Raw genomic sequence first — 19782 nt, forward strand, 5'->3', positions numbered from 1 at the left:
AAATGGAAAAAGCATAGACTGCTATGCTGTGATCCTGAGGACAATGAACTACAAAGACACATTGGGGGAAAGAAGAACAGGGAAAACTGGAACATGGTAATAAGGAACTATTATATTTTGCTGAGCATAATACTAATATCTTACAAAAACAGACATCTGTTGGAGCTACATTATCAAGTATTTATAGATGAAATGATAGATCTTGGATTTGCTTTAAAATAGTCCAGGAAAAAGACAAAACAACAGCAGAATGTTGTTGCTAGCTGTTAAAACTAAAAAAGACAGAAAACTCATGTGGCAGCCCACAAAAATCCAACAAAAGAAAAAAAACTAAAAAAGAAAAATAATAACAACCCTCCCCCCAAAAAATGGGGTACATGGAAGTTCATTGTATTAGTCTCTCTAACTTCTGGCTATGTTTGAGATTTCTACATTAGGAAGTAAAATTAAAAAGCAAAAAGTACCTGGGCTAGATTACTTAGATGTCTGAGTCAATAATCATTAAGGAAAATGAAAAGCATATGATCAAAAATCCTGACACTCTTAGGGTCAAAGCATACCTTTTATTCACGGCACAAAGAGCTCAGCAACTTTGACAACAGAGAACATTTAGGGGTCCTTTATTGCTAATGAAGACAATGATGAACTGAGAGGTATTTGTTTCTGTTTCTGAAACTAATGAATAGCGGGAACTACAGTCGATCCTTGAGGAACCCAGCCAGTTCTGACTTAGAGTAGCTATCAAAAAGCACTTGATCAAAATATTTCTTTCCCAGCCTGATTTGTTCAAATTAAAGAGCTGAGAAAAGTGGAACCCAGAGTGACACTGTTTACTTTTCATAGGTGAGGATGTGAAACCACGGGCAGAGGAAACGCCTGTTACCAAACAAAGGAGTGTGTGTAACCTACAGAAGGACTGATGTCCACAATGTGGGCCTCTGGATCTCTTACCTGTAGCCCAATATTCAGGTATAGGAAGCCAATCGAGCCCCTCTCACCCAGCTCATCCTGCTTCTCCGTCCCACCCATTTCCACAATACACAAGGACTCAGGCTGGGCTGGGAGAGCCTGCATGCTTAGAGGTTGCAAACAGTCCTGAGAGGGAGAGAAAAATCATAAAAACACAGAAAATGACATTATTAGGAAAAAAACATACACAGAGAAATCTAATTCTAGGATTGAAAAAGTACTTCCTTATGCACAGAAAAAACCCCGGGAGTGAGTTCTAAGAGAGTATTGGGTTATTAGTTATACCCAATCTCAGAATAAGCTTCGGGAAGATCATGCTTTCCTCCTCGTGTCAAAGAAGATAATGGTAAAGGTAATTAAGCAAAGCACACCTCCCGAAAAGTCATCTAGGGTCCTGCAGCAAGTCAAATTTATGCAGTCTCGGTTTTTAACTAAAAAAAGGGAGTTGAGGTTTAAGCCAAAGAAACATTTCTGTAGTCTCAGATCATATCCTTAAACCACAGCAGGAAACTCCTGGAACACACTGCAATGACAAGAGAAGTAGCAGGTATGGATTCTGGGGTCTAACCCAGTTGATCTCAGAGATGGACATCAGGAGTGGGCCAGATGCTCAGCTTCCAACCAGATGATCCTTGAAGCTCAGAGTGTCACTCACTGAGGGGTCCAGGGAGATGATTCTGACAGTGTTGTCCACAAGCCCCACAGCCAGGAAGCGAGACCGCTGCTCTCCAGGGGGTACATTGGCCAGACTCATGCACACCACATCTGCTGACATCTCCTTCCGTTCTGTGTACTCATTCAGCTGTCCTGACTATAAGAGGAAAGACAGAGCGAGGTCAAAACTACAAAGGGGTGGATCTAGATGCTCCAATTCACCCCAAAACCCTGGATCCAGAGAATGAAGGACGGCTGTTGTATTTTGTTCTGCATACTCTCACTCCTCTTCCTATAATCAATGACAAGAATTTCTCTGAGTTCTCAAGACTGAATTTAATAGGCTCACAGCAAGCAAAATGAGTATCTTCCATCAATAAGAGAACGAACAAGGTCAATGTGCCACAAATTTTCTTAGCCAACTTTGCTCTCAGGAAATGGAGATATATAAAACTGTTTATGTGTTTACAAGAATACTTTGGTTGAAGGGAATTCAAATATGGTTGAAGACAAAGAAATCGCAACCAAAGGTACAGTCAGGCTACAAATCTGGCCACACTAGAGCCCTCCTGAGAGCAAGGTAATTATGTGTACTGAACATTCTTCCATATAGAAGTTTTCTGAAATGGATTCAGACTGCAGAAATCAATTCTATGCCAAATATTTGTTGGAAAAGTAGAGAGTGAAATGCAGGAGGAGCAAGTGTTTCATTGCTAACAGGGGAATTCATAACCCTACCCAGAATTAGACATCAATTTACCCTTTTTCCCCATCTCTGTAAAGGGCCAAATTGGTTTGTGAACACTGTCACTCCAACTCACTTTTTTTTCTTTTTTTTTTGAGATGGAGTCTCACTCTGTTGCCAGGCTGGAGTGTGGTGGCATGATCTCAGCTCACTGCAACCTCCGCCTCCCAGGTTCAAGCAATTTTCCTGCCTTAGCCTCCTGAGTAGCTAGGACTACAGGTGTGTGTCACCAGGCCCATTAATTTTTGTATTTTTAGTAGAGATAGGGTTTCACCACACTGTCATCTAAATGACTAGATTACAATGCCCATCCTTCCCTCTGGACCCTACACTAAGTCCCACAGTGAATGATAAAATAACATACAGGATCCATCTCAAAATAGACCAACTCTCCTCCCGTCAGGGCAATCACTACTTGTCGCTGGTTCACTGCACACTTCACAATTGTTTTCTTTCCAGGGGTCTTCCACTCATTGACTCTCTTGTCTGCTCGTATGTGCCGAATGCCATCTGGATAGACCTAGAGTAACAGAAAGAAACCTGACTTTAACAATTTTGATTCATCACTCAGAATGACCCTCACATCTATCAGATCTGTCACTACAATCAGATCTGGGGCCACTGCATTTGAGGCACCAGTTGAATCAATGACAAAAGAGTTAGTAGGCCCCAGGCAAGGTTAACTTTTAAATAGTTAATGTTTTGCGGTGTTCACTTCAAAGAAGTTCAAAGTTTATTAACCAAACACTTATAAAGATCTTTACTAGAGATGAAAGCTGCAGTGATGTGGCACTGTAACAGAAAAATGGCAAATACAGAGGGGGATGTTATGTGCCAAAATCATAAGCTCCGTCCCAAGGCTTACTGGAAGGTGAGAGTGAAGAGACATGAACGCAGCAGCCACATCACAATGAAGGCCAAGAAAGAACAAAGCAGGCCAAGTAGGTAAGCTCTGAGAACCCTCACCTGCACCAAGGCATCATCTCCTAATAAGGAGCAGGACAAGGTCGGGGTGGTCCCCAGGAACCCAGAGTCAGTCACTTCTTCTACAGTCTCTCCAATGGACAACACCAGGGTGGCATTCACGAAAGACACAATGATGTAAGCATCAAACTCATCTGAAAAAGAAAAGAAGGGAGCTGGTTAGATAAGAACTCATTAGAATTACAAAGCCAAATGAAACACTAAGAGTTCTCTTCAGAAACCTTCCAAGGCACTTCTTCTATGTGTAGTTATTACACACATACACACATACACATGCACACAGAGCAAGATGATCCAGAAGAAAACTAGGGGTCATAAGAGCCTATAGATATACCCTGCTTCCTCAATATTTTCCTGAGACATCTGCTAAAGAAGTGAGAGGGACAAAGCAAGGGAATCAGAGGCACGAGGACATTTTAAATACTACAATACTAATACATGAACATACTGAGCTAGAGCTTCATTTATTTGTGCCAGTCGCCAATCACACAACCCCTTCCTAAGAAGAGATACTCCTTCTAACTAGGAAAGACCCCTAACTTCTTCCAAAAGCAGCTTATGTGGAAATGAACATAAGCTCTAACGAATAAAACAGAGATTACTTAAGCCTCTGTGACACTAACTCATTCTAAGGTTGGAAGCTGAGAATCCTAGTCCCAGTGAGAATGATGTAAGAAAACTAGATAACCAGGAAATGGGGGGTGGGGATTGTTTATATTGTTATTCCTTGACCTCTCTGGTTTTTCACTATTTAGAAACAGAACAATCGTGTGGTCGTAAGCAATCCTATTAGAAACTGCTTCTTCTAATTAAATGTGGTTGAATAAACACTAACGAGTTTCTCAAGGAAGTCAGACAACTTGAGGTATACCAGAAACCCTCAGTTTCTTCTGCAGATCCCATAAAGGCCATCTATTTTCCATGTTTCTCACCCTACAACATACAACAGCTTCTGCAAGTGTCCCCATCCAGTACCATGTTTGGCATAAAGCTTGATAAATGTTGACTAAAGGCATGCTAATTTTTTAAAGGAGTTGAGATTTTCCTCCTTTACATTTGAATTTTTGTATCAACACCCCCTTACCCAGAAATCAGGTAAAAAAGGGACAGAACAAGACAAGGCACCACACAGTGTAGTAGCCACCTCACTCCTAGCAGTAGCAGTTATAGGACCCTGTCTGCCTAAGCACTTGTCAAGAGCTCAATGCCACAGGGCTAGTCCACCCAACTACATGAAGGGCATACTTTTGGCTCTGATGACTTCACATGAGATTCAGCTGAACTAAGGTTACAGATCAGTTCTGCAGAATCAGCATTCTTTACAGAAGCAGGAGTCAAGTGAAGATGTTATCATTCGACCAGGCATGATGGTTCATGCTTGTAATCCCAGCACTTTGGGAGGCCAAGGTGGGCGGATCACCTGAGGTCAGGAGTTTGAAACTAGCCTGACCGACAGGGTGAAACCCGTCTCTACTAAAAAATAAATCAAATAAAATACAAAAATTAGCCGGGTGTGGTGGTGGCCATCTGTAATTCCAACTACTCGGGAGGGTGAGCAGCAGAATTGCCTGAACCCGGGAGGCAGAGGCCGCAGTGAGCCGAGATCGCCCCACTGCACTCCAGCCTGGGCGACAGAATGAGACTGTCTTCAAACAAATAAAAAAGAATATGTATCATTGGCATGGTCAACAGCAGTGTTCTGCCCTATTAGCAGGACAGAAAATCAACTTAACGTGTTGCACAATAGGCACTTCTTAACAGAAATAAATGTAATTTATAAAGTTGCTTCATATATAGTAGGATAACTACTGTTTCGTGAAATTTTTGTTTCAGTTAATATTACATATATATATACGTACTGTGGTTGCTGAAAAACAAGGATTAAAGATCTTTCCCAATGGGCCTGCTCTAATGGTTAGACCAGGAATCCACAGAGTAAAGGTTCAATTTCCAAATCATAAGGAATAATACTGGACAAGAAGATACTTGGTTTTGGGTTATTTTGCTAGAACTGTCAACATATATCAAATGCCTTGGGCACGTCTCATAAGGTGGCTTTGTAAGACTAAGCACCACTCACTATCATAAAACAAGTAAGGACATGGTTATCTCTGAAATGGATTGCTCAGTAGCTTACAACGAAACCAAAATCCGTCTCTATGTAACACCAAGTTTGGAATCTTTACTCCAGTTCTCAGTTTTTGTACTAGAAATTTTTGTTGTGTAAAAATAACAGAAGTTGTTTAATTTTAACATTATATGAATACAGTATCATTTACCATGTTCTCAATACTGAAACTAACCTTAAAAGCTGTGTCAAAGCAAATTAAAGTCAAGCAACAAAAGGCTGTAACTGGCCAGGATTTCTGGTCTTGGATCTTCACCAAAAGGAAAAAGGGACCTTCCAAAAGACAGACCATACAACTTTTGACTTTCATGGGAGAGAAGGGAGGAGGGGTGCCTTTCCTTTGACCAAGACTTCAGACTACTCAAACATAAAAGAGAATAAATGCTCAGTGAACTTAAATACGGTCATACTTTTGCTAGACAATTCAACAAGGAGAGTCAACGACGTCTCAAAGCTACTTTACATTACAGATTTCCTCAAAATAAACACTGCCCTGTAACTATCAAGCACACTGTAACTTCTACCCCTTCCTTCTACAGTGAAGAAGACTTGCAGTAGATTAACTCTTATGTACTAGAGTGACTGCAGATTAAAGTTAAGAGTTCAAGCTGGGCACGGTGATTCAAGTACTTTGGGAGGTTGAGGAGGGAGGATCATTTGAGTTCAGGAGTTCAAGACCAGCCTGGGTAACATAACAAGATCCCAACTTTATAAAACTTTATTTTTTTTTTTTGGAGAGAGTTTCGCTCTGGTTGCCCAGGCTGGAGTACAATGGCGCGATCTCGGCTCACCACAACCTCCGCCTCCCAGGTTCAAGTGATTCTTCTGCCTCAGCCTCTCTAGTAGCTGGGATTACAGGCATGTGCCACCACGCCCAGCTAATTTTGTATTTTCAGTAGAGACAGGGTTTCTCCATATTGGTCAGGCTGGTCTCAAATTCCCAACCTCAGGTGATCCGCCCACCTCAGCCTCCCAAAGTGCTGGGATTACAGGCGTGAGCCACCACGCCCAGTCTACAAAAAATTATTTTTAAAACAACGTTGGAGTTCAGAGCAAAGCCAGGCTTTAGTCAAGGTAAATGACTAGGAACTGTACCATCCACACTGCCCTTTTCTAAGGAATGTAAGTCTCATGTGAAAAAACAGTAATTCATACCTCAATGAAGAATCTATCAGGGTATGAGAATGTATCTGTAGGTCTCAATTCAACAGGGCTCCCATCTGTCTGAACACTGCTGAGGACCCCAGAGGAGGGAATACTTTTCTCTTCTACTTGCCTTGCCTTAGGATTTGAGGCTGAATCAGCAGCTCACTCCAAAAGGTAAAGTGAGTGATCACCCAGATACCTGAAGCTCCAGTAACTCACTCTCACTTCATAGACAAGGGTATCTGATACTTATCTTGCTTCAGCAAGTCCTGAATATACTCAAAAGCTTTCTCCAGGTCCTGATCTTTCAGTCAGTATACCTGGAATGTACAACTCCAAGAGAGTATGATGCTAAAGTTCTCTAGCTAGAGACTCTTTTAGCTTAGTAAAAGGCAAATTAACCATACATGACAAAATCTGTGGGAGGAAGTAGAGAGGCAGACTCCTGCCTTAGACCATCTGATGCACAGGCAGACGGTGTGTAGCACTATTATGCCCAGTGACATCCAACTGCAGTTACCCTCTGAAAAGACACCATCAGGGCAGCCTCAATATTTTGTGCAGGTCCCTCTCCTTGGATAAACTATAAGACCCCACAATCGACCCTAGCAGTAGGTACACACCTGTGGTGATCAGCACCTTCACCAGCCACCTGTGGAAGAGAAAAAAAGGCTTGGTATTGGTAGTGTGCATCACCAAGTACCAGCCAAGGTTAGTATTTGCCTGGAAGACTGCAGCATGTGCGGGCAGAAGGAATGTTCACTCAATAGTAAGTGGGGGTATCTGGAAAGTGAGTGAACCAAGAGAACCCGACCTGTATTTACAGGTGACTCCCAAATTACAGTACCTAAAGAGTAAAATTTAGCAGGATGTAGTCCTTTCCAAGACTTCTGACATTTAATAAAGGAGAAAAATGTTCAACTACATAATGCAACAAACTGCCTATCACTGAGTTAGCAAATGCTGTCCCTCTAAAGAGCCTGTCCTGACCTTCAAACACATGCCCTGTCCTTTAACCCCTCCCAGCAATGTACCTGTGCCTTTCACCACATTCACAACACACAACAGTTCTGTATACTTGTCTTGTTTTTTTAGATGGTAAATGCTCTGAGGCAAAGAGTCTTTGTTACTGAGTACATGGTGGGCACTCAAACAACTAAATTTATCCTGAAAGAAACCAAGATCCACAGAATCTCACTGCAGTTAATCAAAATGGGCATTCGACTGAGATTCAGGAGCCAGGATTTTCTATCCCCATCACTTAGACTATCTTGAGACACTCAACCCCTATAACTTCCTGTCTTCTTCATAAAAGTGAGAGTTAACTTTTCTATAAACCTAACTCTATTTTCTTTTTCTTTTTTTTTTTTGAGATGGAGTCTCACTCTCTCACCCAGGCTGGACTGTAGTGGTGCGATCTTGGCTCACTGCAACCCCCGCCTCCTAGGTTCAAGCGATTCTCCTGCCTCAGCCCCTTAAGTAGCTGGGATTACAGGCGTGCACCACCACACCCAGCTAACTTTTGTATTTTTAGTAGAGATGGGGTTTCACCACGTTGGCCAGACTGGTCTCAAACTCTGACCTCAGGCGATCCGCCCACCTCGGCCTCCCAATGTGTTGGGATTACAGGCATGAGCCACCGCACCCGGCCCTAAATCTGTTTTAAAATAAGTTTATTTAAAAAGTTAAAAGGAAAAAAGAAGGAGCACAATAGGTTATCTTAAAACACATTTCTAATTCGAACAGTCTAGACAATGCTTTCAAGGGCCATAATGTCAACAAGCCACCAAACCAAAGTAAAACACCAACACGGACCAACTTCTATGTAGATATTACACACAAAACCAGGTGCCTAATAATTATCTTTTCAGCTTATAAGCCTACCCATTTCCCATTCACATTTTTCCCTTTCTACTCAACTTGGATATGATTCAAATGCCTACAATGAAAGTTAAATCCACAAAAATGAGTATTCTACTAATAGTAAGTTGTTTTCCTCCTACATGTTTCCCAACTCCTTAAATCTGTTTCATACAGGCAGAGTATCTATCAGGCAGAATTACAGCTGTTTTCTTAAAAAAGCTGTCTGCTGGCAAGGATGATCTTACTCACCCATCCCATATTCCTGAGAGACTAAGAGAAAAACATACCTCCAATGTGAATCAAGGGAAAAATGAGACTGAGCTTTCTTTCTATGAGGCTGCAATTCAAGTCTTGTCACAAGACTTCCCTGTTATTGCACTAACTACTAGGCATTCTCCTATTACTTTCAAAGTTTTAGGATCAGGTGACCATTTACATCCAGGAGCTCAAACTCCCTTCTCCTTTCCCATCCCCGATTTTCCACTCACACTAAAATTCTAATTCCACTCAATTCCACTCTGCTTTCCTTAAGCACTAGCAAGACTGACTAACAAGCTTTCCCAAATCTCTTAATTCCTAGAACACCACCTTGAATTTCACTGTGGTTTCAAAACAATTTAAAAGAATATAGTTGAAGAAGAATGAAAAAGCACAACTTTCCCTCACATCATACCTCCTACAGATGAAACCAGTACCTTTATGAATACAAAGTCAACATCACATTTGACAGCTCTATGATACTGAAACCTATATGTACTAAAATATAACAGCCAACCTATGTCCCCTCTTTCCCACCTGCACAAAAAGAAATGGTAGGTGAAGGCATCCTGAAAGAGCCTCAAAAACGGTGTTGGGCCAGAAAGTTTCTGGTATATGGTGCTAAATGAAATGATACAGAAGTATTATGAACGCAGCCTTTTAAGCCTTCTATGTCAATGGCACCCAGACCCTCATTTTGACTACTGGGAAAGAGCTGCTTACCTTCAATGTGTCGACGCACTGTCCAGACAGCATTGGGGTTACCGGGTAGCTCAGAAACAGCCATTTCTGACACCTGACAGGAGAGGAGGGAAGCCACAGATCCAGTGAGCATGCAACTCAGCTACCTGCTTATAATCACATCAAAAAATAAGATCTCAAAGGCAGGGTTCACAATGTATGCTGGATTTAAAAGATGAAACCATCTAGTGAAAGAAGAATCTAAGAACGAAACAGGCTGGAGACGGTGGCAATCCCCATGACAGTCTTAAGCAAAAGTCACAGGATGTCTGAGAGGGTACAGTTGCTGCAGCCAAAACCATACCCCTTTCCTTCAAGTACAACATGCCTTGATCATCCCCAGAACAGCAGTAACCACTGGGAATGAATCAGGCCATCTAAATTAGCATCCCGTTTCTTTCCCTAGCTCCTGTAAGGCCAAATCCCATGTGGATCAATTCAAATGCCAGATCCTGTAGCAAAATTACTCCTTTATCTCCTTGACTGGCAGTCAGTCACTTCTCTCTTCCATAAGCACTCATAGAAATCAGTCCACCGGCTGGGCCCAATGGCTCACACCTGCAATCCCAGCACTTTGAGAGGCCAAGGCGGGTGGATCGCCTGAGATCAGGAGTTCTAGACCAGCTGGCCAACACGGTGAAACCTGTCTCTGCAAAATAAAACTTAGCCGGGCATGATGGCAGGTGCCTGTAATCTCAGCTATTTGGGAGGCTGAGGTGGGAGAATCGCTTGAACCTGGGAGGCGGAGTTGCCATGAGCTGAGATTGCACCATTGCACTCCAGCCTGGGTGACTGAGCAAGACTCCGTCTCCAAAAAAAAGAAAGAACACAGTCACCATCTCAGGGCACTAACTGTTTTGTCTTTCTATGCCCCTTAAAGTCAGAATGAATGATTCTCTACATGTCCTATAGGTTCTCAAACACAAGAGTAAACAAAACATCTAAGCCAAATTCAAAATGATCTAGAAGGGAAAACTGGGTGTGGGTTATACAGGAACTCACTTTACTACCTTTGCAATTTTTTAATAAATGTAAAATCATTATGAAATTAAAATTATTGTTTTTAAATGATCTAGAGACAATAAACTAGCCACTTACATACAGCGTGTAACCTACATCTTACAGGAAGAACTCATGTATATTCACAGAAGGATTAGCACTTTTCCTAGTTTACTGGTATAATTTAATTAGAAGAAAGACCTAAGAACGTAATCAATAAAATTCAACTGTCAAATATGCGACACTCTATACCAAACGTAAAACTGTCAGTCACCCTGGCTCAATTGAGACCACAATCTAGTTAGATAACAAGGTGTAACAAATAGATATACAGGAATAAAGCAACGTTCAACAATTAAAAACAATTTTTTTTTTTTGAGACGGAGTTTCGCTCTGTCGCCCAGGCTGGAGTGCAGTGGCACAATCTCTGCTCACCACAAGCTCTGCCTCCCAGGTTCATGTCATTCTCCTGCCTCAGCCTCTTGAGTAGGTGGGACTACAGGCGCCCGCCACCACACCCAGCTAATTTTCTTGTATTTTTAGTAGAGACGGGGTTTCACTGTGTTAGCCAAGATGGTCTCGATCTCCTGACCTCATGATCCGACTGCCTCGGAAAATATTTTTATATATAACAAAGGTGTGTCTATAGATTTGAAGTGGGGAGAGAAATACCAGGAAACTAAAAAATGATGATTCTTGAGCCCTTTATCTCTTACACTGTACAAAAATTTTCTGTTAATGCACATATGCACTTTTTTTTGGAGACAGTCTCGCTCTATTGCCCAGGCTGGAGTGCAGTGGCATGATCTCGGCTCACTGCAACCTCCACCTCCCAGTTCAAGCGATTCTCCTGCCTCAGTCTCCTGAGCAGCTAGGATTACAGGAACCCACAACCACTCCCAGTTCATTTTTGTAGTTTTAGTAGAGAAGGGGTTTCACCATGTTGGCCAGGCTGGTCTCGAACTCCTGACCTCGGGTGATCCGCCCGCTTCAGCCTCCTAAAGTGCTAGAATTATAAGCGTGAGCCACTGTGCCCAACTGCACATATGCATTTTTTGTATAAAGCACTAGCTTTCATCATATGCTCACTAGGATCCAATGAGAAATAAGTAACTAACAAATCAAGAGCAATGGCTCTTGGCCAGGCGCAGTGGCTCACGCCTGTAATCGTAACACTTTGGGAGGGTGAAGTGGGAGGATCACTTAAGCCCAGGAGTTCAAGACCAGCCCTGGCAACATAGCAAGACCCTGTCTCTACCCAAAATAAATAAATAAATTAGCTAAGCGTGGTGGCGCACACCTGCAGTCCCAGCTACTCGGGAAGCTAAGGTGGGAGAACTGCTTGCTTGAGACTGGGCGCTGGAGGTTACAGTGAAGCAAGGTCTCACTACTGCACTCAAAAGAAAAAAAAAAACAAAAAACACACACAACAGACCTATGGCTCTAAATTGGGTCTGAGTCATTGAAATTTTGGTCAACTGATGATATATTTTGGCAGAGACAAAACATTTTCAAATTCCCTGAAACAGCAATGTTAACAGCTAACATTTATTGAACACTTCATGCCATATCTTAAGCTAAGAGCTTTGTATGTATCATCTCATTTAATTCACACAATTCTTTATGGCAGGTACCAGTATTAAGTCCATTTTACAGAAGAAACAGAAACTCAGTAATAACTATTAAGTGTTAGAGCCAGAATTCAAAACCCAGATTATCTTGGGTGTGTTCCAATAAAAATTTACAGAAACAGGTAGCAGGCCTCTTGAGAGCTCAGTTTGCCACTCCCAAGCTCTCAAAACAAACTGTTATAGGAAGCTTTTTATTTTATTCCTAACAAGTTCAAGTGCAGGGCCCTCACTAGAAGGCATTAACATTAGGACTATGATACACAGAGAATATGGGATTCAAGAAGGTTACTTTTAGTGTCCACATTACCTAAAAAGCCCAGCAATAAAAGATTCACTAAATAAATTATGATCTACCCACTTTGGTGAAATCTTGCAGAAACACTAAAAATTATGCCACTTGGCCAGGTGTAGTGGCTCAAGGCTGTGATCCTAGCACTCTGGGAAGCCAAAGCAAGCAGACTGCCTGACTCCAGGAGTTCAAGACCAGCCAGAGACTGGTCTCTACAAAAAAATACAAAAATTAGCTGGATGTTGTGGCACATGCCTGTAGTCCCCAGTTATTCAGGAGGCTGAGGTGGGAGGATCGCCTGATCCCAGGAAGGTCAAGGCTGCAGTGAGCCATCATGGCACCACTGAATTCCAGCGTGGGAAACAGAGTGGGACCCCCATTGCAAAAATAAATGAATAAATAAAAAGTATGCTATTTAAGAGTATATAGTAATAAGGAATAAATTTAATAAGATACAAAAATATATATAGCATTGACACAGTTGATTTAACTAAGACTAGATGTATAGAGACAGTGAAATGTTCCATATAGATTTCCTAGCCTCCATGTCATGACTAGTGACCACGTGGGCTATCATGCTAACAAGTTAAGGAATAGAAAATAGCACAGGCTGGGCACAGTGGCTTATACCTGTAATCAACACTTTGGGAGACTGAGGCAGGACAATCACTTGAGCTCAGGAGGTCAAGGCTGCAGTGGGCCAAGACTGTGTAATTGCACACCAGTGAGACGGTTTCAGGGACAAAAAAAAAGAAAATCTCAAGTATAAACTCTGGGGAAGTCAGGGAGAAAGAACACACTTTTTCACAGACACCTTAACTATGTCTTTGACAACATCAGAGTAAACCCATAAACTACTTTGTCAATGCTTCCCTCCAAACCCTGCAGATTATCTAGAAATTGCAATCTTACCTCAAGTCCATGTCTTAGTACTCTCAGAGATGATCGGGGTCCCCTACCACAAGCCACATACAGCTGTGGAGTATCTTCGTTGGCCAGATCAGCTATCTGCACAGAGAAAGTTAGAGGAAGAAACGTCTACAGTGCTGTTTTCAAACACAATTCTGATTCTCTAGTATCCCAGACATCCAGCTGCTTTCCAATATAATTATCTGTTGATCAATAAGTGAAAAGAGGTGAATCATCTGTATTGTAGTTTTGACAAACTGGACAGTTCAAATGAAAATTCTTTACTCTCTCTGCAAAGCAATGGAGCCTACCGTAACACAGATGTGCATGTGAGTACTGAGGGTACACAGCCTTTACTCCAATCTCCTAAAAGAAATTAACTCACCCATTTTAAGTGTATCATCTTATTATTTATAAAGCCTCAATAAAGCACATCTGTTTTCCACAACTTTAAAAAATATTTTGCTATTCTGAATCTATGTATATTTTCATAAGCATTTTAAAATATCACTCATTAGCTGGGTATGGTGGCTTGTGTCTATAGTCCCAGCTACTGAGGAGGCTGAGGTAGGAAAATCGCTTCAGCCCAGGAGGCTGAGGCTGCAGTGAGTCATAACTGTGCCACTGCACTCTAGCCTGGGTGACAGAGTGAGACTCTTATCTCAAAAAAAATTTAAAAAACTAAACAAAACAGTAAAACATTCAGATCGGATCCAGATGCTTCAGGGTAGCAAAAAGATCCAAGACAGAAATAAATGTGAAGAAGCCCTGCTATAGACACTTTAATTTCTCATTAATTTTATTTTTATTTTTTATTTAAGACAGAGTCTCACTCTGTCAATGAGGCTGGCGTGCAGTGGCACTATGTCAACTCACTGCAACCTCCATCTCCTGGGTTCAAGCGATTCTCCCGCCTCAGCCTCCTAAGAAGCTGGGATTACAAGCACCCACCACCACGCCTGGCTAGTTTTTACATTTTTAGTAGAGATGGGGTTTCACCATGTTGGCCAGGCTGGTCTCAAACTCCTGACCTCAGGTCATCTACCCGCCTCAGCCTCCCAAAGTGCTGGGATTACAGGTGTGAACCACCGCGTCCGGCCTTTTTTTTTTTTTTTTTTTTTTTTTTTTTTGGAGACGGAGGCTCTGTTGCCCAGGCTGGAGTGCAGTGGCGCAATCTCAGCTCACTGCAAGCTCCGCCTCTTGGGTTCACGCCATTCTCCTGCCTCAGCCTCCCAAGTAGCTGGGACTACAGGCGCCCGCCACCATGCCTGGCTAATTTTTTTGTATTTTTAGTAGACAGGGTTTCACCACGTCAGCCACGATGGTCTCAATCTCCTGACCTTGTCATCTGCCCGCCTCGGCCTCCCAAAGTACTGGGATTACAGGAATGAGCCACCACGCCCGGCCTTTTTTTTTTTTTTTTCTTTGAGACGGAGTTGTGCTCTTGTTGCCCAGGCTGGAGTACAATGGCGTGATCTCGGCTCACCGCAACCTCCGCCTCCTGAGTTCAAGCGATTCTCTTGCCTCAGCCTCCCAAGTAGCTGGGATTACAGGCATATGCCAACACGCCTGGCTAATTTTGTTTTTTATTTTTTTATTTTTTTTAGTAGAGGCAGGGTTTCTCCATGTTGGTCAGGCTGGTCTCAAACTCCCAACCTCAGGTGACCTGCCCACCTCAGCCTCCCAAAGTGCTGGGATTACAAGCATGAGCCACCACGCCTGGCTAATTTTATTCTTGATGAATAAACTATTTACACACATTATTTATTCAAATTGCAATGAAGGTGGAAAAATCACTAATAATCAAATTAGAAATGAGTCACACTTGGCCGGGCGTGGAGGCTCACGCCTATAATCCCAGCACTTTGGGAGGCCAAGGCAGGCAGATCACGAGGTCAGATCACAGTGCAACCCGGCCTCTACTAAAAATACAAAAAATTAGCTGGGCGTGGTGGTAGGCGCTAGCAGTTCCAGCTACTAGGGAGGCTGAGGCAGGAGAATGGCATGAACCTGGGAGGCAGAGCTTGCAGTGAACTGAGATCACGCCACTGAACTCCAGCCTCCTGGGCGACAGATCGAGACTCCGTCTCAAAAAAAAAAAAGAAAGAAAGGAAAGAAGTTAGTCACACTTATTTTCTGTTGCCCTCAAGACTAATCATTTCTCAGAAAGGAAGAACAAAGCAATTAATTTCAGACGAGTGTAATTAAACCTGTCTGAATGCTGATTTGTTTCCCCAGTACCCAGTGAACAAGCTCCTCTCCCATCAGAAGTGTGATTAACTACACAGGTGGTCCCTAATGGTCACTCAAACCCTGGCAATTGAGGATGCAACAGCATGATCAAATTCCTGACTGTCACAACTGAGCACCAGCAATGAGAGACACAATCTTCATTCTGTGCCACTTCAGGTTCCTCCTTGAGAAGGTGATTCAAAACTTTCTGTTACCAACTGATCCCAATGTCTCAGAACTATTTTAAAGAGGAACCGTGGTAAAATGAATACAGCTATATGTAGACTGTTATATGACAAGAGGTCAACCACAGAATACTGTGGAGTATATGACTCCACTTACTTTAAAAAGAAGAAGACAGAACACATAAACATATACATGATTCTAAATGCAGATAAAACACCTGGAAGCAGTCACAACAAGTTGTTAATATAAGCAATATGGTTCAATGGAGTGGTCGGGTGAGAAGATTTTGGAGAGGACTTTTATTTTTCACTTTTTATATGGTCTGATTTTTTTGCCTCCCCAGCAACCTGTACAGGAATATGATCTGAATTTTTACATTAAACGTGAGTTTCATCATTATGGGAAAAAAAGCCCAAGGATTTATTAATGGTTTTTTGTGCTCACACTTCTACCTCTAACTGCTTTACACACTGGCGAGTTCATGGAAATACTAATAAAGCTATTTCTTAGACTAGATCTCAGTTTAACTTTAGATTTATTGTGGAAGGGACTGGAAAGACCTACCAACCTGGCAAAACAGAATGGGAGAGAGGCTGTCCAACTCATCAACCAGCACAAGGTTTTTAAGTGGTCTTGGCTGAAAAAAGAATGTGTCTCCTTCTTCCAGAGGCATGGCTGATGAAAACTCAGGTTCTTCATCATCATCTCCAAGATGTGCAATTTGATATAAGTAACTGGGAAGAAGCAGAGAAGAGAAACGTTTGGTAACGAGTTCTCTGCCTGACGATAATGTCTGACATCAACATAAAGCACAAGCTATTTGATTATATTAAGATACTACTGTTATTATTTTTAGGTGTTAACATTAAGTAAGACAGCTAGGATTTGTTTCAAAACAATTCAGGGAGAAGATCTGGGAAGTGCATTGAGTGTTTTATTTATAGCACAAGCAACAAAGAAAATACAGATAAAATGGACTTCATCAAAATTTAAAACTTTTGTGCATCAAAGGAAGAAAGTAAGATGACAACCCACAAAATGAGAGAAAATATTTGCAAATCATATTTCTGACAAGGGTTTAGTACCCAGAACACATAGAGACTCAAATATAAGAAGACAATTCTTAAAAAATGGGCAACGGGATTTGAATAGACATTTCTCCAACAAAGATACACAAATGGCCAATAAACACAAAAAGATGCTCAACATCACTCATCACCGGGGAAAGGCAAAGCTACCACTTCATACCACCACTGCATACCTAGCAGGATGGCTATAATCACAAATGTGGAAAACAAGTTGGCAAGGATGTGGAGAAACTGGAGCCCTCATATACTGCTGTTGGGAATGTAAAATGGATGTAGCTGCTATGAGAAAGTTTGGTGGCTTCTCAAAAAGTTAAACACGGAATTACCATGACCCAGTAATTCCGCTCCTACATATATACCAAAAAATTAAAAATGGGGACTCAAATAGGTATTAGCACAGCAACATCTACCACAGCATTACTCCCAATAGTGAAAGGTGGACACAATCCAAGTGTACATCAGCAGCAGAATGGATAAACAAAATACAGTATGTACATACAATGAGTAATTCTGCCATAAAAAGGAATGAAGCTCTGACACAGGCTACCAAAACATGAATCTTCTTTTTTTTTTTTTTTAAACATGAATCTTCTAAATATTATGCCAAGTAAAATGAGCTAGATACAAAGGGACAAATATCAGCCAGGCACTGTGGCTCAAGTCTGTAATCCTAGCACACTGGGAGACTGAGGCAGGTGGATTGCTGAAGTCCAGAAGTTTGAGACTCTACAAGAAATACAAATATTAGCCAGGCATGTGCCTTGCTAATTAATAGTCCCAGCTACTTGGGAGGCTGAGATGGAAGGATCACCTTGAGCCTGGGAGGTCGAGGATGCAGCGAGCCGAGACTGTGCCCCTGCACTCCAGCATCCCGGAAAACAGAGTAAGACTCTTGTCTCAAACAAACAACAACAACAAAAACCCAAAAAGCTAAGAAGACTCGGCTGGGCACGGTAGCACACGCCTAGAGTCCCAGCATTTCGGAAGGCCAAGGTGGATGGATCGCTTGAGGTCAGGAGTTTAAGACCAGCTTGGCCAACATGGTAAAACCTTGTTCTCTCCAAAAAATACAAAAAAAAATTAGCTGGGCATGGTGGCACACACCTGAGTCCAAGCTACCCAGGAGGCTGAGAGAGGAGAATCGTTTGAAGCCAGGAGGTGGAGGTTGCAGTGAGCTGAGATCGCTGCACTCCACCCTGAGTGATAGATAGAGTTTTTTTCAAAAAAAAAGACCAAAAACCTGAAAGGTAGGTGTGGTGGTTCAAGTTTACAATCCCAGCACTTTGGGAGGCCAACGGGAGAGGATCGCTTGGGTCCAGGAGCTCGAGACCAGCCTGGAAGACATAGTGACACCCTATCTTGATTTAAAAATGAAAGAAAAAAGTCACTGAGGAGTAAAAGGCATTTTATTTAAGATTGAGAGAATAGCTAGAAACAAGGCAGAAATGGCACAAAATCCTAGACAGTATTTTAATTATGAAGAAACTGAGCACTAGATTAGTAAAGTGGTATGACTACACTTTAGCAGATACTGGCAAGACCACGTCACCTTATCTTGTGTAAGTAACTTGTAGTCTTAGACAGTGGTCTTAAATTTGCGGCTAGAATTCAGATTTCTTCCATTTGGCAATGAAAAGCCACTTATGATTATGATACAGGGATAGGGGAAATTATTTATTCAAGGTTGTCTTGTCTGCTAGATGAGATGATGCTACAAAAGGCTGAGTTTTACAGGAAAGGCAATGAAATAAAAAAACTAGTGAACTAGTTCAGATTAGCATTATGAAAAGGGGTACAGAGGTAAAAATAGAATTTAGCACATGACTGAAAGCGGTGGACAATAAAAAAAATTTGAGATTTCACACTTTAGTTGCTATAACTAGTCTATTAGACACTAACAGAAATAGTGAGGATGGGAGGGCTGCTGATATGGGTGGGCAGCTAAGTGCTGGTAAGCTTCAACCCTAGATAGGTACCTGTCAAGTGCTTATGGAACATCTCTTTAATAGTAAGCATTTCATTTTGTTAATTTAATTTTTCTTTTTTGAGACGGAGTTTTGCTCAACGCCCGGGCTGGAGTGCAATGACACAATCTCGGCTCACTGCAACCTCCAACTCCCAAGTTCAAGCGATTCTCCTGCCTCGGCCTCCCAAGTAGCTGGCATTATAGGCACCCGCCACCATGCCCGGCTAATTTTTGTATTTTTAGTAGAGACAGGGTTTCACTATGTTGTCCAGCCGGTCTCGAACTCCAACCTAAGGTGATCTGCCCACCTTGGATTCCCAAAGTGCTGGGATTACAGTCGTGAGCCACTAAGCCCAGCAGTACTTAAGTATTTCAATAAGTATTTATTTGATGAAATGGCCGGGTGTGGTGGCTCACGCCTATAATCCACCCACTTTGGGAGGTCGAGGCGGGCAGATCACCTGAGGTTGGGAGTTTGAGACCAGCCTGACCAACATGGAGAAACCCTGTCTCTACTAAAAATATAAAATGACCTGGGTGTGGTGGTGCATGCCTGTAATCCCAGCAACTCAGGAGGCTGAGGCAGGAGAAGCGCTTGAACCTGGGAGGCGGAGGTTGCAGTGAGCCAAGATCATGCCGGTGCACTCCAGCCACGACAACAAGGGCGAAACTCCATTTCAAAAAAAAAATTTATTTGATGAAATGTTCAGCCAAAAACTCAGAAGAGACATCAAAAGATAGTTCTGGAGATACCCACAGAGGTACTGACTGAAGCCACTAAAATAAAGGAAGGTAAGACAAAGAAAGACTCTAAAGGGAGAGAACAAACTTTTCTTTTGAAAGAACACATTCTTGTGAAAAGCTCCCTAAGCCTCAAAGTCAGACCTTCCTACTGTCAACCTTTTTTTTTTTTTTTTTTGAGATCCAGTTTCATTCTTGTTACCCAGGCTGGAGTACAGTGGCGTGATCTCAGCTCACTGAAACCTCCACCTCC

General features: G+C 42.1%; 1 protein-coding gene across 1 annotated transcript in view; it reads right to left on the minus strand.

The window, feature by feature from the left end:
• Positions 1 to 19782, minus strand: part of SF3B3 (splicing factor 3b subunit 3) — a 50451-nt gene that overhangs the window by 14942 nt on the left and 15727 nt on the right. Inside the window, exons 9-15 of the mRNA XM_007993675.3 lie at positions 16303 to 16468; positions 13320 to 13415; positions 9471 to 9543; positions 3335 to 3486; positions 2733 to 2888; positions 1625 to 1780; positions 952 to 1095 (exon numbers count right to left, since the gene is read on the minus strand). Coding sequence (XP_007991866.1) covers positions 952 to 1095; positions 1625 to 1780; positions 2733 to 2888; positions 3335 to 3486; positions 9471 to 9543; positions 13320 to 13415; positions 16303 to 16468 — 943 coding nt within the window. The remainder of the gene's footprint in view (positions 1 to 951; positions 1096 to 1624; positions 1781 to 2732; positions 2889 to 3334; positions 3487 to 9470; positions 9544 to 13319; positions 13416 to 16302; positions 16469 to 19782) is intronic.

The sequence above is a fragment of the Chlorocebus sabaeus genome, chromosome 5 (genome assembly GCF_047675955.1).
Source record: "Chlorocebus sabaeus isolate Y175 chromosome 5, mChlSab1.0.hap1, whole genome shotgun sequence".
Taxonomy (NCBI): Eukaryota; Metazoa; Chordata; class Mammalia; order Primates; family Cercopithecidae; genus Chlorocebus; species Chlorocebus sabaeus.